This window comes from Tachyglossus aculeatus, chromosome 4 (genome assembly GCF_015852505.1).
Source record: "Tachyglossus aculeatus isolate mTacAcu1 chromosome 4, mTacAcu1.pri, whole genome shotgun sequence".
Classification (NCBI taxonomy): domain Eukaryota; kingdom Metazoa; phylum Chordata; class Mammalia; order Monotremata; family Tachyglossidae; genus Tachyglossus; species Tachyglossus aculeatus.
The window spans coordinates 137805310-137833089 of NC_052069.1; the positions used below are offsets into that span (position 1 = coordinate 137805310).

Consider the following 27780-nt stretch of genomic DNA (forward strand, 5'->3'; position numbering starts at 1 on the left):
AACAGGCTTTACTGGGTTTGTGATGGGATCAGAGGAGCGGGGCTGCTCCAATTGAAGGCAAAGAGGGCAGTGGGTTGGGAGAAGTCAGTGCTGGCAGGGGGAGATGGGAAGAGGCTAGGCTATGCTCCCTGGGGAAGCCAGGCCATAGGGTCCAGGTGACTTTGGTTTAGCAGGAGAGGGGCAGAAATTGTGTGGGGAGTGTGGGTAGGGCCACTCTGTATTAAACGAAAACTCTCACCACTGGCTTTAAAACACTCCATCACCTTGCCCCCTCCTACCTCACCTCGTTTCTCCCCTTCTACAAACCAGCCCACATACTTCACTCCTCTGGAGCTAACCTTCTCACTGTGCCTCGATCTCACCTGTTTCGCCGCCGATCCCTCACCCGCATCCTGCCTCTGGCCTGGAATGTCCGCCCTCCTCAAATCCGCCAGACAATTACATCTCCTCCCTTTTAAAGCCTTATTGAAGGTCCGTCTCCTCCAAGAGGCCTTCCGAGACTAAAAGGCCTTCACACTTTTCCTCAGCTCCCACTCACTTCTGCCTCGCCCTGACTGGCTCCCTTTACTCTTCCCCTGCAACACAGCCCCTTAGCACTTATGTGATTTTATTTGTATTGATGTCTGTTTATTTGTACTGATGTCTATCTCCCCCGACCTCCCCACCCCCGGCAGACTGTGAGCTCATTGTGGGCAGGGATTGTCACTGTTTATTGTTGTATTGTACTTTCCCAAACACTTAGTACAGTGCTCTGCACACAGTAAGCGCTTAATAAATACAATCGAATGAATGAATACAGCCTAGCTGGAGGAGGCAGCTGGGCATGTCGTAATAAATAGGAAATAAAACCCTGTCAGGGCAAAGCCCCAGAGCTGGGGGTGGGGGGCGGCGAGGAGGAGGGCTGACCTAGGGAAATGGGGCAAAGCCCTGGAGCTTGAGGGCTGACCCTGGGTGATGGGGGTGGGCAAAGCCTCAGAGCAGGGGGAGGGGGCAACCCCAGGAAATGGGAGGCAGACGGGGCCAGGGCCAGAGCTGGGCCATTGGCTGGGGGCCGGGGGTCAGAGCGCGGTGTCAGAGCTGTGCTGGGGGACCGAGGGAGCCCCCTCACGGGGGTAAAACTCCTCCACCACAGCCTGTGGGATCCGCTTCAGCAGCTCCTTGGGAAAGGTGCGGAGCAGCTGCCAGCCGATGTCCAGGGACTCAAAGATGCTGCGGTTCTCGTAGGGGCCTGCAAAGGACATGAGAGTGAGACAACTGAGGCCAGGGCTGCCCTTCTCCCAGCACCTCCAAGACCCTCCGAGACCAGTCATCTCCTCTCCTCTTTCCTTCTCTCTCTCTCTCTCTCTCTCTCTCTCTCTCTCCTGTCACTTTCTCATCTTCCTTCTTGTCTTTATCAGTCTGTATGTCTCTCCCCCTCTCCTTCTCTCGCTTGTCTCTCCCTGTCTCTTTCTCATCTCCCTCCCTGTCTCTATGTGTCTGTCTCTCTCTCCCCATCTCTCTCTGTCGCTCTCCCTGTCTCCCTGGTGCTGTCTGCCTGTCTCTCTCTCTCTCCCCATCTCTCTCTATCCACTGTCTGTACCGATCTGTCTCTCTCTCCCCACTGTCTCTCCCTGCCTCTCTCTGTCTCTTTCTGCAGCAGTACCTGGGGCTGGGCGGGGGTGTCCCTCCACATTCATTCATTCATTCAATAGTATTTATTAAGCACTTACTGCGTGCAGAGCACTGTACTAAGTGTTCGGAAAGTAAAATTCAGCAATAGAGACAATCCCTGCCCACATTGGGCTTACAGTCTAGAGCCCACAACCAGGGTTCCCCAACCACCCTCTCTCAATTCCAGCCATGGCACCTGGGGAGCTTCCTGCCTCCTCCGTCCCAGATCCCTGGATTCTCACCAATCCACCCTGGGCCTCTGTCACCATGGGCCTGACCCCTTTCCTTCGCCCCTCCCAGTCCCCTCCTCTCTTTACGCTGCCTCACATCCAGCCCAACTCCTCACTGTCTTAGCCCTGCCCCTCACTCAATGCATCGATGATATTTATTGAGTGCTTACTGTGTGCAGAGCACTGTACTAAGTCCTTGGGAGAGTACAATAGCGGAGTTGGTAGACTGCCTGGCTTTGCTCCGTGACCCTCAACACTGCCCCCATCCCCACCCCACCCCCTGGCCCCGGTGCTCACCCTGGTTGATAAAATGGCGCTCGAACTTATGCAGGAACTCCAGGTAGAGCAGATCCTCAGGCGTCAGTGCCTCCTCCCCCACCACTGCCTTCATGGCCTGCACATCCTTGCCAATAGCATAGCAGGCGTACTGTGGAGAGAGGGGGACCGGACGGGGGCGTGGGCCAGGGGGTGCAGGTTGGGGGGACATAACAGATGTACTGAGAGGAGAGGGGCAATGGCTGGGGTGTGCGGCTCAAAAGGGAACAGGTCACCGTCTGGAGGCTTTGGAGACTCTATTGCTTCTCTGACAGGCAGCTCTCTGAGGTGGGGGGGGTAAGCACCTCATCGTGTAGGGGTGTGGGTGGGGGTGGGGGTGCGTACATGCGTGTCTGTCTAAGCAGCATGGTCTAGTGGATAGAGCGGTCAGAAGGACCTGGATTTTAATCCCGGCTCTGCCACTTGTCTGCTGTGTGACCTTGGGCATATCACTTAACTTCTTTGTGCCTCAGTTACCTCATCTGCAAAATGGGGATTAAGACTCTGAGCCCCATGTGGGACAGGGACTGTGTCCAACCCAATTTGCTTGACTCCACCACAGTGCTTAGTACAGTGCCTGGCACATAGTAAGCGCTTAAAAAATTTTACCACTATTATTATTGTTATTATCAAACTGGCAGCCCCTCTAGGGCAGGAACCATATCCCTGCCTCCCTCTGTCCCTCCCTGAGGACTTAGCACCCAATGGCAACCTTTATGCAAGTCCAAACAGTAGGGCACCTTCCCACCAGACTCTCTGGTGTTTCTCTGGGACCGGTCCCTGGTGGTTGGGGAGTACCTACCAGCTGATTGGAGACGTCACCATGGTCCTTGCGGGTCATGCCCTCTCCTATGGCTGACTTCATCAGGCGGGACAGGGACGGGAGTACGTTGATGGGAGGGTAGATCTGGGAGGGGAGAGATGCACGTGACTTGCTGTCTGCTGCCGATTCACCATCTTTCACTATCTTTCACCATCGTCTAGTTCTTTAGACCTGATTGGCCACTGGGATGAATCTTTGTTGCTGACTGGCTGGCAAAGAGCCACTCTCTCCCCTTTTGGTCCACACCTTCTTTCCTCTGCTACTGACCGATGGTGGCCTTGGTGGGAGAGGGGTAAGGCAGTCACTTAATTCAGTTCTATACTGAACAGTCCAGTTTTCAGCTGACCCAGCCTCTGACGGTATTGAGATTGTACTCTCCCAAGCACTTCGTACAATGCTCTGCCCAGAGTAAGTGTTCTAAAAATACTATTGACTGATTGATGTGCCAATCAGTTAGGTAGTTGATTGTATTTACTGAGCATTTACTGTGTGCAGAGCACGGTATTAAGAGCTTGGGAGAGTATAATTCTTTAATCATTTTGAACACTTTCTCACATTCCTTCTCTTTCTCCATGCCCACAATGATCCTTGGGGACTTCAATACCCACAAAGATGTTCCTGATCTACCCCAGCTCACCCTCTCACCATCTTGGACACACACTTGATCTTATCATCTCTAACCACTGCATAGTCTCTTCCCTCACCAACTCTTAATTCCATCTATCTGACCACAACCTCCTCACTTACCTCCTCTCCCATACAACTCTTCCCTGTAAATCTGTACTATTCTCCCATAGAGACCTCTGATCTCTGGACCCCATCCAATTTTCTCAACTCATCATGCCCTACTTAGCTTCCATACCCAAACTACTCTCCCTTGATGACCCAATAAGATGTTCTCAATACCACCTTCTCTACTAAACTCAACTCGCTCACTCCCCTATCCCTTTGTTGATCTCGTACAACTAACCCACAGCCCTAGATCACCTGCACAGTTCACCTCCTTTGCTCTTGTACCGGAGCTGCAGAGCGCTGCTGGCAGAAACCTAAATATCAAGCTGACTTTTGTCCACTTCGAGTTTAACCTCCTCCATCCCTTAGAGAAGCAGCGTGGTTCAGTGGAAAGAGCCCGGGCTTTGGAGTCAGTGGTTATGGGCTCAAGTTCCGGCTCCACCAATTGTCAGCAGTGTGACTTTGGGCAAGTCACTTCACTTCTCTGGGCCTCAGTTAGTTCATCTGTAAAATGGGGATTGACTCTGAGCCCCCCGTGGGACAACCTGATCACCTCGTATCCCCCCAGTGCTTAGAACAGTGCTTTGCACATAGTAAGCCCTTAACAAATGTCATTATTATTATTATTATCCCTTGCCTCCAATGATCTGGCCACTTCTTTATTAAGAAAATTGACACTGAGAAAATCTGTATTACTCCCCCACAGAGGCCTCCGCTCTCTCAACCCCATCCATCTCTCTCAACGCATCACACCCCACCTTGCCTCCCTCCCCACTCTCAACTCCACCCTCTCTACTCAACTCAACTCACTCACTCCCCTGTCCCTTCATTGCTCTCACACCACTAACCCACAGCACTGGATCACTGCCACTGCCTGCCTCCTTCGCTCTTATGCCCAGCACTTAGAACAGTGCTTTGCACATAGTAAGCACTTAACAAATACCATTATTATTATTATTATGCTCGAGCTGCTGAACGCTGCTGGCAGAAATCTAAACACCATGCCAACCTTGTTCACTTCACATTTATCCTTTCTTGTCTTAACTCTGCCCTCTCCTCTGCCAGGCAAAACCTCTTCTCTTCCCTTATTGACGCCCATGTCCATCACCCCCGTCAGCTGTTCTGGACATGTAACTCCCTCCTCAGGCTCCCTGTTCCTCCCCCTCCCCCATCCCTCACCCCCAATGATTTGGCCAGCTATTTCATTAGGAAAATTAATACCATCAGGTCTGAGCTCCCCAAAGTCACCCCTCCCCCTTCTCCATCCCCCCCGCTCTCGACCCCTTCCTCTACTTTCCCATCCCTCCCAGCACTATCTTCAGAAGAGATCTCCTCTCTCCTCTCAAGTGCCACCCCCTCCACCTGTGCTTCAGACTTCATTCCCTTTCACCTTTATAAAAACTCTCACCCTTTCCCTCTTCCCCTCCTTAACTTCCATCTTCAATCATTCACTCTCCAACGGCTTCTTCCCCTCTGCCTTCAAACATGCTCACGTCTCCCCCATTCTAAAAAAAACCCTACCATTACCCCACTGCCCCCTCCAGTTATCGCCCCATCTCCCTCCTACCCTTCCTTTCCAAACTTCTGGAGCAAGTCATCTACACACGCTGCCTCAAATTCATCTCCTCCAACCCTCTCCTGGACCCCTCCATTCCACTGAAACTGCCCTCTCAAAGGCCACCAATGACCTCCTTCTTGCCAAATCCAATGGCTCCTACTCTACCCTAATCCTCCTCGACCTCTCAGCTGCCTTTGACACTGTCGACCATCCCCTTTTCCTCAACACATTATCCAACCATGGCTTCATGGGCTCCATCCTCTCCTGGTTCTCCTCTTATCTCTCTGGCTGTTCATTCTCAGACTCCTTTGTAGGCTCCTCCTCCCCCTCCCATTCTCTAACTGTAGAGGTTTCTCAAGGGTCAGTTCTTTGTCTCCTTCTGTTCTCCATCTATACTCATTCCCTTGGTGAACTCATTCGCTACCATGGCTTCGACTATCATCTCTACATGGACGATACACAAATCCACATCTCTTCCCCTGTTATCTCTCCCTCCCTCCTGGCTCGCAACTCCTCCTGCCTTCAGGACATCTCCACCTGGTTGTACTCCTGCCATCTAAAACTCAACACGTTCAAGACTAAGCTCCTTATCTTCCCTCCCAAACCCTGTCCTCTCCCTGACTTTCCCGTCACTCTGGATGGCATTACCATCCTTTCTGTCTCACAAGCCCACAACCTTGATGGCATCCTTGAATCTGCTCTCTCATTCACCCCACATACCCAATCCATCACCAAAACCTGCCGGTCTCACCTTCACAACATCGCCAAGATCTGTCCTTCCCTCTCCATCCAAACTGCTACTTTGTTAGTACAATCACTCATCATATCGCAACTGGATTACTGTATCAGCATCTTCATGATCTCCCAACCTCCGGTCTCCCCCGACTTCAGTCTACACTTCACTCTGCTGCCCGGATTATCTTTCTACAGAAACACTCTGGGCGTGTCACCCATCTCCTCAAAAATCTCCAGTGGTTGCCTATCAGCCTTCGCATGAAGCAAAAGCTCCTCACTAGTGGCTTCAGAGCTTTCCATCATCTTGACCCCTCCTACCTCACCTCCTTTCTCTCCTTCTCCAACCTGGCCTGCACCCTCCACTCCTCTGCCGCTCCTAACCTCCTCACTGTGCCTCGTTCTGGCCTGTCCCATTATCGACCCCTGGCCCATTCCTACCTCTGGCCTGGAATGCCCTCCTTCCTCACATCTGCCAAACTAGCTCTCTTCCCCCTTTCAAAGCTCTAATGAGAGTCCACCTCCTCCAGGAGGCCTTCCCAAACTGAGCCCTACTTTTCCTTTTCTCCTCCTCCCCTCCCCATCACCCCTACTCCCTCCCTCTGCTCTACCCTCTTCCCCACCCCACATCGCTTGTGTATATTTGAACATATTTATTATTCTATTTATTTTATTAATGATGTGTATATATCTATAATTCTATTTACCCATATTGATGCTACTGATGCCTGTCTACTTGTTTTGTTTTGTTGTCTATCTCCCCCTTCTAGACTGTGAGTCCATTTTTGGGTAGGGATTGTCTCAGAATTGTACTTTCCAAGTGCTTAGTACAGTGTTGTGCACACAGTAAGTGCTCAATAAATCTGATTGAATGAATGGATAAATGGATGAACTCTTAAAGGAACTGGGGTGCTCTACTTCAGGACAGGTCATTGCTGGCCCGTGGGGGCGAGGCATGGAGGGAGATGTGGCCTTCTCTCCCTGCTCTACCCAGTAATGGGCCTGGACCAATTAATGACTGGCACGTAGGGCCACAGCTGCAGTAAAAGGCAAGTCACTTTGAATAGCAGAGAAGGAAGCAAAGGAAGCAGAGAGGAAGCAGCATTCGAAAGGGGGAAGCGTTTGAAGAGGGAGCAGCATTTGGAGGGAAGTGGCGTTTGGGGGAAGTGGTGTGTGGAGGAGGTTTGCAGCCTCAGTGGTCTGCTTTGCCAGGAACTTCTCCCACCCTTCTGCCACGGGATAGACAGACGGACTCCCTTGACCAGCAGATTGGTATTGGACACTTGGTGGAGTGGAGTGAGTGAGACTGTGTATGTGTCACTCCCCTGCACGTTGGGAAAAAAAGAACTAAGTAAAACTTTCCACAGTAACCTTAGTGGTTGGTGGTTTGGTTTGACTCAACGTATCACTGATGCTAACCCTGGTCCAGGAAAGTCCTGGTTGGTATGTAACAATAACCATGGCATTATCCTTGACTCCTCTCTGTCATTCAGCCCACATATTCAATCCATCACTAAATCCTGTCAGTCCCAGCTTCACAACAATGCTAAATCTGCACTTTCTTCTCCATCCAAACTGCTACCACACCAATACAATCATTCATTCTATTCTCATTCACCTGGATTATTGCATCAGCCTCCTTGCTGTCATCCCAGCCTCCTGTCTCTCCCCACTCCAGTCCATACTTCACTCTGCCCAGATCACTTATCTACAAAAAAAGATCTACAGATCTACCTGCCCTGAAGTAGAGCACCCCAGTTCCTTTACAAGTTCATTCATTCATTCTTTCATTCATTCACCTTATCTACTTATCTACAGAGAAGCAGCATGGCTCAGTGGAAAGAGCACTGGCTTTGGAGCCAGAGGTCATGGGTTCAAATCCCAGCTCTGCCAATTGACGGATGTGTGACTTTGGGCAAGTCGCTTAACTTCTCTGTGCCTTTGTTACCTCATCTGTAAAATGGGGTTGAAGACTGTGAGCCCCCCGTGGGACAACCTGATCACCTTGTAACCTCCCCAGCACTTAGAACAGTGATTTGCACATAGTAAGTGCTTAATAAATGCCATTATTATTATTAAAAACATTCTGGACATGTTACTCCGCTCCTCAAAAAACCCTAGTGATCACCCATCCACCTCCACATCAAAGAAAATTTCTTCACCGTTGGCTTTAAAGCACTACATCACCTTGCCCCCTCCTACCTCACCTCACTTCTCTCCTTCCACACATTTCGCTCCTCTAATCCTAACCTTCTAATTGTGCCTCAATGTCACCTGCTGACCCCAGGCCCATGTCCTGCCTCTGGCCTGTAATGCCCTCCCTCCTCAAATCTGACAATTACTCTCTTCCACTTCAAAGCTTTATATCTCTTCCAAGAGGCCTTCCCTGACTAAGCCACACTTTTCCTCATCTCCCACTCCCTTCTGAATCACCCTGACTTGCTCCCTTTGCCCTTCCCCTCTCCCAGTCCCACAGCACTTAAGTACATATCTGTGATTTTACTTATTTGCATTGATGTCTGTCTTCCCCACTCTAGATTATAAGCTTGTTATGGGAAGGGAATGTGACTGTTATTGTTGTATTTTACTCTCCCAAGTGCTTAGTACAGTGCTGTGCACACAGTAAGTGCTCAATAAATACGATTGAATGAATGAGGGAATACAGTACAACAATAAGCAGACACATTCCCTGCCCACAACGAGGTCTAGAGGGGGAGACAGTCATTAATAAAAATAAAGAAATTACAGATATGTACGTAAGTGCTGTGGGGCTGGGGGCAGGGATGAATAAAGAAAACAAGTCAGCGTGTCACAGGAGGGAGTGGAAGAAAAGGAAGAGAGGACTTAGGCAAGGCCTCTTGGAGGAGATGTGCCCAGAGGTGTGGGTTCTAATTCCGGCTCTGCCACTTGTCAGCTGTGTGACTTTGGGCAAGCCACTTAACTTCTCTGTGCCTCAGTTACCTCATCTGGGAAATGGGGATTAAGACTGTGAGCCCCATCAGGAACAACCTGATAACTTTGTATCTCCTCCTGCACTTAGAACAGTGTGTGACACATAGTAAGCTCTTAACAAAAGCCATCATCATTATAATTAGTAGTAGTAAGGCTTTGAAGAAGGGGAGAGTTATTGTCTGTTGGATTTGAGGAGGGAGGGCATTCCAAGCCAGAGACAGGATGCGGGCAAGAGGTCCGTAGTGCGATAGATGAGATGGAGACACAGTGAGAAGGTTAGCATTAGAGGATTGAAGTGTGAGAGCTGGGTTGTAGTTGAAGAATAGCAAGGCGAGGTAGGAAGTGGCAAGGTGATTGAGGGCTTTAAAGCCAATAGTGAGGAGTTTCTGTTTGATGCAGAGGTGTTTCTGTTTGATGCAGGGGCAATGACTGGAGGTTCTTGAGGAGTCCCCGGGGAAACATGGCCTGAACATTTTGGTATTGGATGCTTTTATGTCTGTTACTTTTTCACAGAGTGGGGAGTGGGTGGGAGTGTGATGTCCTGGATCTGAGGCAGGGGCAGGACCCATCTAGGTAAACACTCCAGGTTCAGTTTAAGCCCCCCTTTTCCTCAGTTCCCCCTCCCCTCCCCATCACCCCTACTTGCTCCCTTTGCTGTACCCCCCCACCCCACAGGACTTGTGTATATATGTACATATCTATAATTCTATGTATTTATATTAATGCCTGTTTACTTGTTTTGATGTGTACATAGCTATAACTCTATTTATTTATATTGATGCTACTGATGCCTGTTTACTTGTTTTGATGTTTGTCTCCCCCCTTCTAGACAGCAAGCCCATTGTGGGTAGGGGTTGTCTCTCTTTATTGCTGAATTGTACTTTCCAAATATTTAATACAGTGCTCTGCAGCACAGTAAGTGCTCAATAAATACAATTGAGTGAATGAATTAATAACTGAAAGTCATTATGTAGTAATAATAATAATAATAATAATGATAATAGTTGTCCAACTTAATTGGAACCTTCGGGTACTGCTTCCTGAACCCCCGTCCCATCTCCTGAAGGCCATGTAATAATAAAAATATTAACAATAATGATAATAATAATTGTGATATTTGTTAAGGGCTTATCAGGTACAAAGCACTGTGCTAAATGCTGGGGCAGATACAACATAATCAGATTGGACACAGCCCCTGTCCCACACGGGGCTCACAGTCTAAGAGGGAGGTAAATCTTCATTTTACAGATGAGGAAACAGAGGCAATCAATCCATGTTCATTCATTCATTCAATCGTATTTATTGAGTGCCTACTGTGTGCAGAGCACTGTACTAAGCGCTTGGTAAGTACAAGTTGGCAACATATAGAGACGGTCCCTACCCAACAGCGGGATACTGAGTGTTTACTGTGTGCCAAGCATTGTACAAGGTACTTGGGAGAGTGCGATACAATACAGTTGGTGACTTCATTCCTGCCCACAAGGAGTCTAGAAGGAGAGACGAGAGAAGTTAAGTGACTCAGCTAAGGTCACAAAACAGGCAAGGGACAGAGCCAGCATTAGAACTCAGGTCCTCTGAATCCCAGGCCTGTGCTTTTTCCACTAGGTCACAATGCGTCTTTTGTAACTTTTGTAACTTTCTTCTCATGTGACATTGGTAGTTGACAAAAGGGCATCCAGTATACTGGAATGGGGCTAGTTATCCTTTGAGTAGGGCTACTTCTGATCGGCTCAGCCCGGATGGCTGTTTTCAGATGAGAAGGAAATAGGAGGATGAAGACTCTACATCTGTACCAGTTCTCAATCAATCAATTCATGGTATTTATTGAGTGCTTCCTGTGTGCAGAGCATTGTACTAAGCGCCTCAGGGAGTACTAAGCGCTTGGGAGAGTTCAGTAGCATTAATAGACATGCTGTCTGTTCTCAAGGAGCTTACAGTCTACTATGTGCCAAGCATTATGTGGGCTTCTAGACTGTGAGCCCACTGTTGGGTAGGGACCATCTCTATGTGTTGCCAACTTGTACTTCCCAAGCGCTTAGTACAGTGCTCTGCACACAGTAAGCGCTCAATAAATACGATTGATTGATTATGTGCCAAGCATTGGGAAGCAGGATGGCGTAGTGGATAGGTCACGGGCATGGACCTGGGAGTCAGGAGGTCACGGGTTCTAATCCCAGTTCTGTCACTTGTCTGCTGGGTGACCTTGGGCAAGTCATTTCACTTCTCACATTACTTCATTCTGTAAAATGGGGATTGAGACTGTGAGCCCCACCTGGGACAGGAACCGTGTCCAGCCCGATTTGCTTGTATCCACCCCAGCACAGTGCCTGGCACATAGCAAACATTCAACAAATACCACAATTATTGTTATTATTATTATTATTATACTAAACACTTGGTTTAGTATAAACACAATAGTTAGACATGATCCTTGGCCTCAAGAGAATTTACAACCTAGTGGTAATTAACTTCCAAGTGGTAACCAACCAATCAATAAGCAGCATGGCCTAGCGGATAGAGCAAGGGCCTGTAAACCAGAAGGACCTAGTTGCTAATCCCAGCTCCATCACTTGTCTGCTGTGTGACCTTGGGCAAGTCACTTCACTCCTCTGGGCCCCGTGTGGGACAAGGACAGTGTCCAACCCGATTTGCTTGTGTCCACACCAGTGCTTAGTGCCTGTATAGTGCCTGACACATACACTTAATAAATACCGCAATTATTATTATTATTATTATGGCATTTATTAAGCACTTACTATGTGCAAAGCACTGTTCTAAGCACTGGGGAGGTTACAAGGTGATCAGGTTCACTTAGCACTGTAAGGAGAAGCAGCATGGCTCAGTGGAAAAAGCACGAGCTTTGGAGTCAGAGGTCATGGGTTCGAATCCCGGCTCTACCGCATGTCTGCTGTGTGACCTTGGGCAAGTCACTTAACTTCTCTGAGCCCCAGTTCCCTCATCTGTAAAATGGGGATTAAGACTGTGAAGCCCCACGTGGGACAAACTGATCACCTTGTATCCCCCCAGCGCTTAGAGCAGTGCTTTGCACATAGTAAGTGCTTAACAAATGCCATCATTATTATTATTATTATTACAAAGTGCTTAAGTGACTTGCCCAAAGTCACACAGCTGACAATTGGCGGAGCTGGGATTTGAACCCATGACCTCTAACTCCAAAGCCTGTGCTCTTTCCACTGAGCCACGCTGCTTCTCTTAACTTTTTTCCTCAAAAATCTCCAGTGGCTACCAATCAATCTGCGCATCAGGCAGAAACTCCTCACCCTGGGCTTCAAGGCTCTCCATCACCTCGCCCCCTCCTACCTCACCTCCCTTCTCTTCTTCTACAGCCCACCCCGCACCCTCCGCTCCTCTGCTGCTAATCTCCTCAGCGTACTTCGTTCTTGCCTGTCCCGCCATCAACCCCCGGCCCACGTCATCCCCCGGGCCTGGAATGCCTTCCCTCTGCCCATCCGCCAAGCTAGCTCTCTTCCTCCCTTCAAGGCCCTACTGAGAGCTCACCTTCTCCAGGAGGCCTTCCCAGACTGAGCCCCTTCCTTCCTCTCCCCCTCGTCCCCCCTCCATCCCCCCCATCTTACCTCCTTCCCTTCCCCACAGCACCTGTATATATGTATATATGTTTGTACATATTTATTACTCTATTTATTTATTTTACTTGTACATATCTATTCTATTTATTTTATTTTGTTAGTATGTTTGGTTTTGTTCTGTCTCCCCCTTTTAGACTGTGAGCCCACTGCTGGGTAGGGACTGTCTCTATATGTTACCAACTTGTACTTCCCAAGTGCTTAGTACAGTGCTCTGCACACAGTAAGCGCTCAATAAATACGACTGATGATGATGATGATGAACTTCCTAGTGGTAACTAACCACTCAATAAGCAGCATCATTATTATTATCTTCTCTACTCCTCAGTTACCTCATCTGTAAAGTGGGGAATAAAGATTGTGAGTCCCAAGTGGGATAGGGACTGTGTCCAACCTGATAAACTTGTATCTGCCCCAGTGCTTAGTGCAATGCTGGCAAGCCCTTAACAGATATCATTAAAAAAATAAAACAAAACAAAAATACAAAGGGCCAAACACAGGTCTCTGCTCCTTGGGAGTGCTCAGGATGAAACTGAAGATGACTATGATCTGTTCAAAGTCAGGGGGATTAGTAAAATGATCCCTGGCAGCCCTTCACCATGGGTACCTGAAGATTCTAACATCCTATTACCCTCCCTTTCCCTACACCCTCCAAATGTGCAGCAGTGTTTCTCCTCCAGGACAGTTCTGGGTCTCCCAAGCCTGAACTCTGAGTCCAGGGATGTGAGGGGAGAGTCAGGGAGGTGGTGGCTGGAGGGTGACAGAACAGGGCTGGGTCTCTGACCTGTCTATTGTGGAGCTGCCGGTCCACGTAGATCTGGCCTTCTGTGATGAAGCCCGTCAGGTCTGGGATGGGGTGAGTGATGTCTGCAAGAGAGATGGTTGGCTATCGTCAATAGGCAGGGGGCAGGGAACGGGACCGGCCATCTTGCCCTCCCCTAAGCCTGCCTCCTCCTTCCCCAACCAGTCAGGGGTTGTGGGACTCCAGGAAGGGCTCCTCCCAGGCCTTCCAGCTCCCCCAGCCCCCTAGTCTCCCCAGCCCCCCAGCCTCCCTCGATCCCCACCCCCTGGCATCCCTCCCCCGGAGGATTCCGGTGCTCACCATCGTTGGGCATGGTGAGGATAGGGATCTGGGTAATGGAGCCACCGCGGCCCTCCACCCGTCCTGCCCGTTCGTAGATGGTGGCCAGGTCCGTGTACATGTAACCAGGGAAGCCGCGACGCCCAGGTACCTCCTCCCGGGCTGCGGACACCTGTGGAACAGTCCAGAGGGCCCAGGGTGCCGGGATATGGACAGACAATTCAGGAGTCAGCTAGGCTGATACTTGGGGACAGTGGGGAGACTCCTCAGCTCCCCTTCCCTCTATCACCTCAGACAACCCAGGCAATGCCAGTTGGGACAGGAAGGAAGCGGGAAGGGGTTTCATCTCCCTCTTGCTTCGCAATGCCTGGGGCGAGGGCAAGAAGGGGCTTGCTATTCAGGAACCTACAGGGGCAGGAAGGGTCCACTCCTAGACCCACCTCACGCAGGGCCTCAGCATAGGAGCTCATGTCTGTCAGGATGACCAGAACGTGCTTCTCGCACTGGTAGGCCAGGAACTCGGCTGTGGTCAGGGCCAGGCGTGGAGTGATGATTCTCTCGATGCTGCGGGGGCCGGGGAAAACAGGACATGCATGGTGAGTAGTATGGCCACCCCTCGGGCCCAAAGCTGGGTGAGAGGGTTGAGGTTTGGTAGGCCCAGCCAAGCACACAGGCTGTGGGATGGGTGGGATGACCCCTCCAGGTCACTTCCCAATCAAGGAGGGTATCAGGAGGAGGGTAGTTCCTCAGAGCACTCAGTGGGATTATTACTCTTCCAGGAACTCCTGAGGTGGTTCCTCTGCTTCTGTTATTCTTCCAGGGACTCATGATGGCAGTTACACTGAGAACCATAATCCTGAATACTTCTCCCAATAGCTGTACACTCTGAGTACCTGGAATTTATTATTCTGATGACTGCTGCTCACTGGAATCCTGTGGGCTGCTACCTGGTTCTGTTACTCTTGTTGCTCCTTAATACCTGGGGTTATGGGCTGTTATTCTGAGTCTGCTTTTCTGCCCTCTCCTACCACAGGGTAAACTGAGCCAGAGAGGAAAGACAACCGGTGTCTATCATGGAGGTGAGAAGCAGAGTCCAGCGGTTCTCTGCCTTCCTGGCTCTCCTTCTCTGTCTGTGGGGTCCTGCCCTAATGGATGCTTGGAGCCAGGGGGTTGGGCCCGAAAGGGGTCCCCAGGGGAGATGGGAGACTCACGTGGGGTCGTTGGCCAGGTTCAGGAAGAGGCAGACATTGCCCATGGTGCCGTTCTGCTCAAAGTCAGACTTGAAGAAACGCGCTGTCTCCATGTTCACCTGGGGGGAGAAGGAAGGGCTTGGACCTCTTAACCGGCAACGTGCTGGAAACCCCCATCCCAAACCCTCAGACACTCTATTCATCCCCCTGCCATAAGCCTCCTGCAATAAATACATCAAGCAATGATTGTGTGCAGGCCATTGTACTAAGCACTTACTAGAGTCCGAAGGGTTGATAGACACAATCCTTGCCCATAAAGAGTTTACAGCCTAGCCCCCCAGAAAACTTCCCATCCTTTCCCGGAGCCAGGGTCCTGCCTGCCTGCCTTCCAGCATAGCTGCCAAGGGTCTTGCAGGGGTAGGGAGTTGCAGTAATAATAATAATAATAATTTGGGTATCTGTTAAGCACCTACTGTATGCCAGGCACTGTACTAAGCACTGGGGTGGATATGAGCAAATCAGGTTGGACTCAGTCCCTGTCCCACATGGGGCTCACAGTCTTAATCCCCATTTTACAGATGAGGGAACCGAGGCACAGTGAAGTGACTTGCCCAAGATCATACAACAGACACGTGGAGGGGCCAGGATTAAAACTCAAGACCTTCTGACTCCCAGGTATGTGCGCTAACCACTATACAATGCTGCCTCTCAAACCACGATGCTTGTCACCACTAGTTCAGGCACAGCGACCTTAGTAGGGAAGAATACCACATGGTTTAGTGGAGAGAGCATGTGCCTAGGAATCAGAAAGACCAGGGTTCTAATCATGGCTCCACCATCTGTGTGCTGAATGACCTTGGGCAAGTCACTTTACTTCTCTGAGCCTCAGTTACCTCATCTGTAAAATGGGTATAATGATGATGGTATTTGTCAAGCACTTACTATATGCCAGGCACTGTACCAAACACTGGGGTGGATACAAGCAAATCGAGTTGGACACAGTCATTTGTCCCATGTGGGGCTCACAGTCTCATTCCCCATTTTACAGATGACATAATTGAGGCTCAGAGAAGTGAAAAGACCTGCCCACAGCCACACAGCAGACAAGTGGCAGAGCTGGGATTAGAAACCATGACCTTCTGACTCCCAGGCTTGGGCTCTAGCCATTATGCCAAGCTGCTTCTCTAAAGGACATCATATCTGGTGGGCCCTTGGGGTCTAAAAATATGGAAATGGAGAATCAGACTTTGTGAGGCAAGAGTTCTGACCATTGTGAGCCCTCTCTGAGACAGGAACTATGTCTGACCTGTTTAACTTGTATCTACACCAGTGCTTAGGACAGTGTTTGGCACGTAGCAAGGGCTTAACAAGTATCATAATTATACAGGGCTTGGGGCCCGGATGGATCCAGGGAGAGGATGTCGATGATCCATCCTCCACCCTCTCCTCCCTCCCGCCTGCAGAGGCTCCTGCTCGAGGCCGAGGGGGCCCCTCCCACCGTGTCCAGCAGGCTGCGGCCAATCCCGCCCGTTCCCAGCCCGCCGCAGGACCCAGGCGACCTCTGGAGCCACCCCCAATGCACTTGATTTTTTTTCTCCAATGACATTTGATATGCCCTTGCTGTGTGCCAGGCTCTGTCCTGAACGCTGGGGTAGATATGAACTAATCAGATTGGACGCAGTCCACGTTCCATGTGGGGATCAGTCTCCATTCCCATTTTGCAGGTGAGGGAACTGAGGTGCAGAGAAGTTAAGTGACTTGCCCGAAGTCATTTATTCAGTCACTCAATTGTATTTACTGAGCACTTACTGTATGCAAAGCACTGTACTAAGCACTTGAAAGAGTACACTGTAACAATAAAGTCACACAGCAGGCAAATGGCAAAGCTAGAATTAGATCGCAGGTCCTTCTGAGTCTCAAACCCAGACTCTATTGATTAGGCCAGGCTGCTTCTCTTTGGGGCTGAGGATCTAAATGGAATGGGGTGTGGTGAAGGCCATGGCTCCAGAGGGACCATGCTGAATGGCTAGAAAAGGAGAGAGAAAGAGAGAGGCAGGACAGAAGGACGGAACAGAGGACCAGGAGAAACAATACACTCTTTGTCAAGGACAGTGTCTACCAACTCTGAATTGCACTCTCCCAAGCGCTCAGTATAGTGCTCTGCACACAGTAAGCATTCAATTAATACCACAGATTGAATGATTGAAGAGCGGGATGGGAGAATGGGAAAACTTGGGATACATAAGGCACACAGAGATACCATTTACAGATGGACATTTACAGGCAGATCCTCACAAACACATAAATTCAGATAAGAGATATGTGGACATATACACACAGAAAACACATATACATACATACACACACAGCCTCATAATGGCCGTATAGAGACACACATCTTACACACAGCTACATCCAGACGTACACATACGTGCCCACAGCCAAGCACAGAGATGTATACAGACATACACACCCAGCCATACACACAAACACAACCAGATGCCAATATGCACAAACAGTCAGTCACCCTCAGGCACTCAGTTTTCTCTGCCACTGCTGCCTGGTCTGGCCAGTTGGACATTTCTTGGTCCAGGAGGCAGTAGTAATAATAATAATAATAATAATGGCATTTACTAAGCACTTACTATGTACAAAGCACTGTTCTAAGCATTGGGGAGGTTACAAGGTGATCAGGTTGTCCCACAGAGGGCTCACAGTCTTAGTCCCCATTTTACAGATGAGGGAACTGAGGCACAGAGAAGTGAAGTGACTTGCCCGAAGTAACGCAGCTGACAATTGGCTGAGATGGGATCTGAACCCATGACTCCAGAGCCCGTGCTCTTTCCACTAAGCCACACTGCTTCTCAAGTAGGCAGTGGTACCCATAACAGACCTGACCTGGTGGTCCAGCAGGAGGAGTTCCAGTGTAGTTCAGCACTAGGGCTCTTGTTGAGTTGGACCCTCTCACCCCTAGCCCAAAATGCTACTTCTTTGTGCACAGGGGTGGTCTATCTCCCAGCCTGGCCCATTTCAGGCCATTCATGGGGACGGATCAACATCCCCAAGACCTAAAGCCTTAACAAGAAGCTTGACTTACTGGAAAGAACAGGAGTCTGGGAGTCAGAGGATCTGGTCCTCAGTTTCTTCATCTGTAAAATGGGAAGTAAATACCTCTTCTCCTTCCTTCAGACTGTAAGCCCCGTGTGGGACAGGGATTGTGTCTACCTAATTACCTTGTGTATACTCTGGTTCTTAGTACAGTGCTTGGCATATAGTAAGTATGTAACAAATATCACATTTGTTATTGTTAAAGGCAGGACCCTGGTTTCCCTTGTTCCCTGGCTCCCTCCGGGCGTGGCTTAGCCTCATAGCCTGCTGGGCCTCTGCCCCTAGGCTTCCGCCAGGCCTAGCTTACCCCCATGGCGGCAAAGACAATGGCGAAGTTGTCCTCGTGGAAATCCATCACATCCTTGGACTTCTTCACCAGGCCGGCCTGGCGGCAGATCTGTGCAGCAATCTAGAGGACATAGGAGCAGGCCACAGGCCACTGATTCGAGGACATGTGCCCTCCTCCCTAGATCTCTAGCCATTGGCTGAACTGTGCCAAGGGCCTGGCTGGGGTGGCAGCCTCCAAAGAGGTCTGGTGGCCACCCTAAGGGCAGGGATGGTGCGGGGGAGACACCCCCAGGCCTTACCTCATTGTGGGGGAGCCCGGCAGCTGAGAAGATGGGGATTTTCTGGCCCCGGGCGATGCTGTTCATGACATCGATGGGGGAAATGCCTGTCTGGATCATTTCCTCAGGGTAGATTCGGCCATGAGGATTGATGGGCTGGCCTGGGCGGTTGGGGGGCAATAGGTGGGACTGGGCCCAGTCCCCTTCCCTCTCTCATCATCCCTGCAACCCCCTGGAGCGCGTATGTTATCTCAGTTCTCTTGAGTTTTCCACAAACCCCCTGAAATCTCCCGTCAGCCCCTACCTCCAGAACCTCCCCGCTACCAAGTCTGCACCATTTCCCAGGAGCCCTCCAATGTTCCCTATGATTCCTTCATCTGCCCCTGCTAGGCTTGGGTGAGGGTGGGGCAGATGTCCCTGCCCCCTACCCTCAGTCAGCCCCACCTCCCACTAGTCACCCCATGCTCCGTGCTGTGCCCGCTGCTCACCGTTAATATCCAGGAAATCCTCAGCCATGACCTCTGGACCCTTGTCGATGGGCTTGCCGGATCCATTGAAAACTCGACCTGAGAAATAGAGTTTCAGGGTCGCTCCACTGCCCTGTTCCTGGGCTCTTGGCAGAGAGCTCCTCCCCTCACACCCCGAGTCCACCCCTGGTCCTAAATCTGCAGGGAAGTGGGGTCTAGCCCCTCACAAGGGAGACATTCTCTGGGGAAAACCCACAACCCACATAATCAAACTGTGGTAGTTACTGAGCGCTTACTGTGGGCAGAGCATTGCACTAAGGGTTTGGGAGAGTATAATGCAAGAGTTGGTAGATGTGATCCCTGCCCACAACAAGTTTACCTTCTAGAGGGAGAGGCAGACATTTAAATAGATTGCAGATGAATATGTATAAGTGCTTGGGGCTGGGGTGGGGTGAATCTCAACATGCTTAAGGGGTACAGACCCAAGTGCATTGATGAGGCAGACGGGAGGGTGAAGAGGGTGGGGAAATGAGAGGTAAGTCAGGGGAGGCTTCCTGGGGAGATGTGATTTTGCAATGTGAGGGCATTGAAGGTCTGGGGAGTGGCGACAAAGGAGGAGGGCATTCCAGGGTGTAAGCAGGGGGCAGAAATAGACGAGACTGAAGTGCAGTGAATTGTGTGGGATGAGTTTAGTAGATCAGTGAGCTGATAGAATGTTTTAAAGCCCATGATAAGGAGTTTCTGTTTGATGCATAGGAGGATGGGTAACTCCTGGAGGTTCTAGAGGAGGGGACAGATGAGTGCAGAATAATATTTTAGAAAAATGATTTGGGCATCAGAGTGAAATATCGCCTGGAGAGGGAAGAGGCTAGAGGCCAGGAGGTCAGCGAAGAGGCTGATGCAATTGTCAGCACTTAGAACAGTGCTTGGCACATAGTAAGTGCTTAACAAATGTCATTATTATTATTATTGTTAGTGGAGGCTGGATATGACAAGAGCTTGGACCGATCCACAGCCCTGTTAGTCCACCCTTATTTGAGGGAGACTGACTGTTCCTCAAAGCCTGCCCCACCCAGCATAAAAAGTTCGTCCTCCCTTGGCCCATTCCCTGCCCCCTCCACCCCCTGTATTTCCCCAAACAAGATGCCTTCACCCTGGCCACTCACCCAACATGTCCTCGGACACTGGGATCCGGAGAATGTCTCCCAGGAACTCGCAGGTGGTCTTCTTGGCATCAATCCCAGATGTTCCTTCAAACACCTGTGAGGACAGTGTCCCCACAGCAGTCAAGGGAAGGATAGTGACTAGTGGAGGGTGGGGGTGGGGACAGCTCAGGCCCCGTGACCTCAGAGGACCCCACAGGAAGGGCTGGTCAGGGTGGCACCAGTCTGTTTCACGTTAGGGGCTGAAGTGGCAGTAGGGGGTGTAGGGCCAGCATGGGTTGGGGGTGAGGTCAGTCACCAGACCTCCAGGGTCTCCCTCTTTTCACTTCCACTGCCCAGTTGACCTGGCTTTCCACTCCTCTCAATCAGCCCTCCCCAAGGCACCTAGAGTGCTCCCACCAAGCAGGATCAGGGGCCATAGAGGGCAAGCACCCCCTCACCCCACAACAAGGAAGATCCCTGCCCCAGGACCAGGGATGGAAGGGAGAGGGAGCAGGAGGACGGCTGGAGATTAAGGAGGGGCTGAACCCTCCTCTCTCTCCCTCCATCCCCTCTTCGTCTCGGCCTCTTGGAAGCAGAGGGGAGCCAGATATGATATGCAGCCTGCCCTTTTGGGAAGAACCCTGGATAAGGGGTCTCCCCTAGCCTGGACCTAGGGGGTGGCCACTCCCCCATGCTCATGGCTCAGCCCAGGTCTGCTCCAGGCCTGTATCCTTGGATATCTTGGTATCTTCTCTGTCTCTCAGTTTCCTCCTGTTAGACTGTGAGCCCCATATGGGACAGGGATTACTTCTGACCTAATTATTTGTATCTACCCCTGTGCTTAGTACAATGCTTGGCATATAGTAAGCACTGAACAAATACTATTATTTTAAGTATTATTATTAGTAGTAGTATAGAAGTAGTAGTAGTAGTAGTAGTAGAAGAGGGACTACAGCAGGCTGGGGCAGTTTAGGAAGCAGCTCCCAGAGTTTCCATTGAATCAGAGAATCAGGCTTGCCTCACCCTCCCCGCCCATTCCACCCCATCTGAGTCCAGCCCAGTCCATTCCAGTCCACCCCAGTCCACCCCAGCCTACTGAGTCCTCTCCAGCCACCCCAGCCCAAGTCCCTTACCTGGACAATAGCCTTGGTTCCAGCTACTTCCAGGACTTGTCCACTCCTGGAAGTGCCATTAGGAAGGACGAAATTGACAATCTCAGCGTACTGGGCAAACTGGGTGGATGGGAGAGGAATGGAGACAATGTGGGTGGGGGAAGGAGGGCAGGGAGACTTTACCTTCCCATCTCTGGCACCAGGGTTCTGTTACTCGCCCAACTGGGTACTGTTGGCAGAACCAGAGTCCCCAGGTGATGTTCCAGCTCTGACCCCTGAGGTCAGCCAGAGCCCACGGTCTGCTCCAAGTACTTGCCCCAGGCGGCAAGGTATACTGGGAGTCAACCCACTCGGCTCCTAGTCCCAGCTGCTGGCCTGCTGGATGACCTCAGGAATATCACCTACCCTCTCTGGGCCTCAATTTTCCCATCTGTAAAGTGTGGATTATGACACCTGCACTCCCCACCTCCCAAGTGGGATTGTGTCTGAGCTGATAATGTTATTTTTATCTACCCCAGAACTTAGCCCAGTTCCTGGCACTTAGTCAGGTCTTAATAAAAAAAACAACATTACTATTAAATAATTAATAATAACAAACACAATAATAATAACCATGAAAACAATTTATTTCTGCAACAACTTCCACGTTCCGGGGGAAGATGTGGTCTGAGGCTCTGCTATCTGATGACTTGTCCCTTCCTACCCCAACCCCTCTCCCAACTCCCCCATCCTGTGCTCCAAGCCACATAGTTTGTGTTGTTAATAACTGGACAGGATTCTCTGACAGAGCTGATTCTGGATTTTCCCTGTTTCTCTCTTTTTGGATCCCAGAATGCAGGGACTTCGATAGCATCCGATGGCAACTGGCCACCCTGACACATAGCCCTGGGTTGACAGTGAAAGTGGATTCCGACTTGTGTACCAGGTGATTTCACAGATAATAATAATAATGGCATTTGTTAAGCACTCACTGTGTGCCAGGCACTGTACTAAGCACTGGGTGGATATAGACAAATCGGGTTGGACACAGTCCCTGTCCCTCATGGCGCTCACAGTCTTAATCCCCTTTTTACAGGTGAGGAAACTGAAGCACAGAGAAGTGAAGTGACTTGCCCAAGGTCACACAGCAGACAAGTGGCGGTGCCGGGATTAGAATTCATGACCTCCTGACTCTCAGGCCCGTGCTCTATCCACTATGCCATGCTATAATGACTTTGAAAGGGTAGCAGCAAGTTTACTTGAAAGAAAGATCAGCATTCTGCTGTGGAACTGTTAGCCCACATTAAGCACCCAATACATTGATTGATTAATTTATGGATTGATTACTGTTGAACATTGACTCAACTGCATTTTGATATTTATAAATCTGAAAATATAGTTTCACTCATTACTGAAATGGAAAGTCCAATAGAGCTAGAGCAGTGATGGCCAAGTCCACAGGGACCAAGGCTATGCATTATGCTGAGAAGCAGTGTGGCCTAATGGAAAGAACACGGGTTTGGTAGTCCAAGGTTCTAATCCCAGCTCTAACACTTGTCTGCTTTGTGACCATGATCAAATCACTTAACTTCTCTGGGCCTTAATTAGCTCATCTGCAAAATAGAGATTGACTAAACCCCCACTTTCCTCAGATCCCCCTCCCTTCTGCGTTGTCCCAACTCGCTCCTCTTGCTCTACCCCTGCCTTTTCACCCCACAGCACTTGTGTTTATATGTAAATATTTATAATTCTATTTATTTATATTCATGCCTGTTTACTTGTTTTGATGTCTGCCTCCTCCCTTCTAGACTATAAACCCGGTGTAGGCAGGGATTGTCTCTCTTCATTGTTGAATTGTACTTTCCAAGTGCTAAGTACAGTGCTCTGTGCACAGTAAGTGCTCAATAAATACGAGTGAATGACTTGAATGAATGACTGTGAGCCCTATATGGGACAGGGACTCCATCCATCCTGGCTGTTTTTTATTTACCCCACCACTTAGTTCAGTGCCTGGCACATAGTAAGCACTTAACAAATGCCATTAAAAAAACAAACAAACGAAAAAGCTTTGAAGGGCCATGGCTACGAATGGCCAAACCCAGAGGGCCCAGGGCTATGAATTACAAGCCCTGGGTGGCTTTGGCTATGAATGGGCAAGTCCAGAGAGGCCAGGGCTTTGAATCACGAGCTCAGAGAACCCAGAACAATGACCTGATAAATCCTTGAACAGATTAAGTGCAGTTGGCCGGGCCCAGAATGTTTTCAGCCTTTGGGAGCAGGAACTGGTGGTGGTTTAAAGCGGCTAATGGGTTTCCTTTAGGGCAGGACTGGACGGAGAGGACTTAGCTGGTTGGGGCAGCATGGGACGGACAAGGCACCAAGGGCTTTCGCTCACCTGCCCTTTCCCTTTCCCTGCTCTCCCTCCCTCCGGACTACCTTGTCGCCTCTGGGGACAACGGCTCCCAAGCCACCTTTCCGGGCTGTTAGCTCCTCGCTGAGGAGGGGGATCCGGGGTCCCAGGGCTCTAAGCTGGGAAGACCCTCTCTCCTGGAGGGAAAGAGGAGGGAATCAAGCAGCAGATGGCACTGTTGGGAAGAAAATGTGACCTTGACCATGGGAAGACGCCCAGAGAGAGGGATGGAGAGGGAATCCTCAAGGGAGTTCTCTTGCTAACCTTCTGCTGGACCAGGGCTGGGGGAGGAGGTTGAAGAAGGCAGGGAGGGGGCCCAGCCAGGGAAACCGTTGGCCCGTTAGTCCGCTTTGGGTGGCCCGCAGACTTTTCATCCAGTGAGCTGTCTGCCCAGCACAACCAAGGGTTCTCCATTTCTCCTCCACTAAAAAAAAAAAAACCTCAAAACCCCATACTCCACATGGTCTCCCCACTGAGCTGCACTGCTGACCTTGAGGGAGTCTGGAAGGGCCGCTGTTGAGGGGCAGGGGATGTTTGGAAGGGGCCACTGTGGTCTGGGCCGGAGGGAGAGGAGGGGGAGTTTGGAAGGTGCCACTGAGACATGGATGGTTGTAACTGGGATTGTGTTTTCAGGAAGGAGCAGTAGACCCCTGAAATTACCTTGACATTGTCCAGCACCACCAGCGGCCCATTGACGCTGCACACTGTCCTATAGGCTGCAGGGAGAAGGAAGGTAGAAGTCACTTAGCAAGTCACTTAATTTCTTTGGGCTTCAGTTTCTTTATCATCAGAATGGGAGTTAATACCTCCCTCCCCCTTTGCCTAGGAGCAGCAGTGGGATGGAGACTGCATCTGAGCTGATAGTCCTCTGTCTAAACACAGTGCTTTGTACATAGTAAGTGCTTAAAATATGCCACAATTATTATTACCATGAGGAAGTCTAGAGGGCCCTCCCCCCTGGAGGACCCAAGGGGCTCTTAGCCCCAGCCCACTCAAACCCTTTCCTCCCCTAGAAAGGGGTGATTCTCCCTATTTCCTGGGTGGAAAAACTGAAGACTGCAGGCTTATGGCTTGCCTGGAATCATGGGAATGGTGTCCCTTGAGCTGTCGAGACTTTAGGCTCTCGACTGGCCTAGTCAATAGAGGATACCTAGTGAATACCTCATGGTTTAGTGGAGAGAGCATGGGCCTGGGATTCGGAAAGGTCAGAGTTCTAATCTCGGCTCCACCACTTGTCTGCTGTGTGACCTCGGACAAATCACTTCACTTTTCCGTATCTCAGTTACTTCATTTATAAAATGGGGATTAAGATTGTGAGCCCCATGTGGGACAGGGACGGTGTTCAACCCCGGCGCTTAGAACGGTGTTTGACATGTTCATATGACGTACATATCTGTAATTTTATTCAGTTGTATTGTTGTGTCGCCCAGCCCTCTAGACTTTGAGCTCATTGGGGGCAGGAAATGTCAATGTTTATTGTTGTATTGTACTTTCACAAGCATTTAGTACAGTGCTCTGCACACATTAAATGCTCAATAAGTATGACTGAGTGAACGAATGTAGTAAGCACTTAACAAATACCATCATCATCATGGAGCCTCTGGAATCTGAGCTGGAAAATGAGTATGTCTCCCCAGAAACCTGAATAACTGCTGTCCAGCCCCACCCAGACTCTGGGCATTAGGTCTTTAGAGGTGGGGGCTGGGCGGATCAGAGCTGAAGGTTGGTCCTAGGTAGCCAGATAGTTCATGTATGCAAACCCATACACACAAGTGCACACTCCAACACACATACACACAAACACACACCAAGCACACGGAGAGATGGTAGGGCTCTCTCTCTATCCTCCTTCTCCTCCTCCCTCCTGGCCCCTCCTCCAGCTCCCATCCAGTCCATTAACTCTGACATGTATAGTCACCATTTCTGTAAAGGTCACGCCCTCCTGGCTTACCCCCCTCCGCTGGCCTTGACCCCAGCACACCTGCAGGCCGGGGCTGACAGCCACCAGCTGGGCCTGCTACTCTGCTCACCCTTTGAGATTTGTTTTTGAATTCTCTGGGTCGGCTCCCTTTCCTCTGTCCCCACTTGCCCCCCTTCCCAGGGCTGTGACCCTGCCCCCTTCCCACCTCCCAACCCCAGGCCTCTCCTGCCTCTCCCGCCTGAACTCTGAACCGCCTTTCATCCCCAGAGTCTGGGTTAATCTGACACTGTCAGACCCTGGTCCATCCCCACCTCCCCAAATCACTGCACTCCTTCCCCCTCTGGGGTCTGAGTCCCCCTCCCCCTAGCTCCAGACCCACAGCTGGTGTTTTCTCCAAAGCCAGAAGGAACCTACAACCTACTGTTGGACAGGAAATGACCTCTGCTCAAATACCCTGCCCCCTCTCTCTCAGTGCTCACTCCAACCCTTAGCAGGTAGAGGCCTGTGTTAGATGTCGGTCTGGAGGAGAGCAGAAGTGATCTTGCCCTCGGGGCAGCATCTGGTCCTGCAGGGGTGACAAGCCCAATGCCCAGAAAGTCCCCATTGACACAGAGATAGCAGCCGTGCTCAGCATCCTCGATTGGTATCATGTTGGTTGGGAGAAGGGCTAGGCATATTCTGGGTATAAAAGCTTTTAAACTGAACCCAGGGTGGCCAGGGTAGAATTAAGGAGGTCTAGGGCACGTAATATTGATCACTGTTATTATTATTATTAATAACGATAATAATGACAATTATTATTATTACTATTGTTGTTGTTATTGCTTTCTGCTTACAATGGGGTACTCCATCACCTTGTCCCCTCCTACCTTACCTCGCTTCTTTCTTTCTAGAATCCAGCCCACACAATTTACTCTTCTAGTGCTAACCTTCTCAATGTGTCTCGATCTCACCTGTCTTGCCACTGAATCCTAGCCCATGTCCTTCCTCTGGCCTGGAATGCCCTCCCTTCTCTAATCTGACAGACAACCACTCTCCCCAGCTTCAAGCCTTACTGAAGGCACATCTAATCCAAGAAGCCTTCCCAGACTAAGCCCCACTTTCCCTCAGCTCCTACTCCCTTCTGCGTTGTCCTGACTTGCTCTCTTTGCTCTTCTCCCTCCCAGACCCAAAACACTTACGTATATATCTGTAATTTTATTCAGTTGTATTGTTGTGTCTCCCTGCCCTCTATATTTTGAGCTCATTGTGGGCAGGAAATGTCAGTGTTTATTGTTGTACTGTACTTTCACAAGTGTTTAGCACAGTGCTCTGCACACAGTAAATGCTCTATAAATATGACTGAGTGAACGAATTAATGAATGAATGGGATAGATACAGGATAATCAGTTTGGACACAGCCTCTGTCCCTGAATGGATTCACAGATTAAGGGAGAGGGAGAAGAGGTATCACATCCCCATTTTTTAGTTGAGGAGTCAAGAGACTTGCCTGAGATTACACAACAGTCCTACCACTGGCTTCTAGCAAAGTGCTTGTTTCAGAGGCTTCCCTTTGGGGAACTATTAGTTCTCCTCCTAATACTACTAATAATAAGCACTTTACTCTGTGCCAAGCATTGTGCTGGGAGAGGTACCGAGTACAGTGGGCAGACATAGAATGGAGAGCAGAAACAAGATTAACAGCTGCATAGTCAACAACTCCCTTCTATGAAGGCGGCCCAATGGTCATTGAAAATGAGCAGAGTAGCAGAGTCCCCTCATCCTACTAAAGCCAAGAAATCCTCTGGGCGGGGGGGGGGGGGGGGGGGGGGGGGGCAGTCCTAAGGGGTTTGAGCCATCTGTCATCCCATTGTTGGATAAGGACCATCTCTATATGTTGCCAACTTGTACTTCCCAAGCGCATAGTACAATGCTCTGCACACAGTAAGCGCTCGATAAATATAATTGAATGAATGAATGAATCTGTTGGCCAGCCTATCCCTCCTAGAGCCCTGTGTGGGACAGAGCCTACATCTGACCTGATTATCTTGTTTTCACCCAGTCCTCAGCACAGTGCTTAACATATTGTAAGTGCTTATTAAATACCACCATTATTCTCACTGGCCTGGATACTACTGATTGATTTAGACACACCTCTGCCCCAGACGAAGAAGCTAAAGCTCCCATGGGCCAGGGTGAGGGCAGAGACTGGCACAGGTGCCAAC

The 27780-nt window shown here is 50.1% G+C and overlaps 1 protein-coding gene across 1 annotated transcript in view; it reads right to left on the reverse strand.

Moving 5' to 3' along the window:
- Window positions 1-731: 731 nt before the first annotated feature.
- The window catches only part of ATP6V1B1 (ATPase H+ transporting V1 subunit B1), a 35851-nt gene continuing 8802 nt past the window's right edge, over window positions 732-27780 (reverse strand). Inside the window, exons 2-14 of the mRNA XM_038745465.1 lie at window positions 24316-24371; window positions 21288-21386; window positions 20176-20269; window positions 19031-19108; window positions 18564-18703; window positions 18284-18385; window positions 14890-14987; window positions 14119-14242; window positions 13700-13850; window positions 13382-13464; window positions 2998-3102; window positions 2178-2307; window positions 732-1228 (exon numbers count right to left, since the gene is read on the reverse strand). Of these exons, the coding sequence (XP_038601393.1) occupies window positions 1059-1228; window positions 2178-2307; window positions 2998-3102; window positions 13382-13464; window positions 13700-13850; window positions 14119-14242; window positions 14890-14987; window positions 18284-18385; window positions 18564-18703; window positions 19031-19108; window positions 20176-20269; window positions 21288-21386; window positions 24316-24371 (1430 nt within the window). The 3' untranslated portion in view covers window positions 732-1058. The remainder of the gene's footprint in view (window positions 1229-2177; window positions 2308-2997; window positions 3103-13381; window positions 13465-13699; window positions 13851-14118; window positions 14243-14889; window positions 14988-18283; window positions 18386-18563; window positions 18704-19030; window positions 19109-20175; window positions 20270-21287; window positions 21387-24315; window positions 24372-27780) is intronic.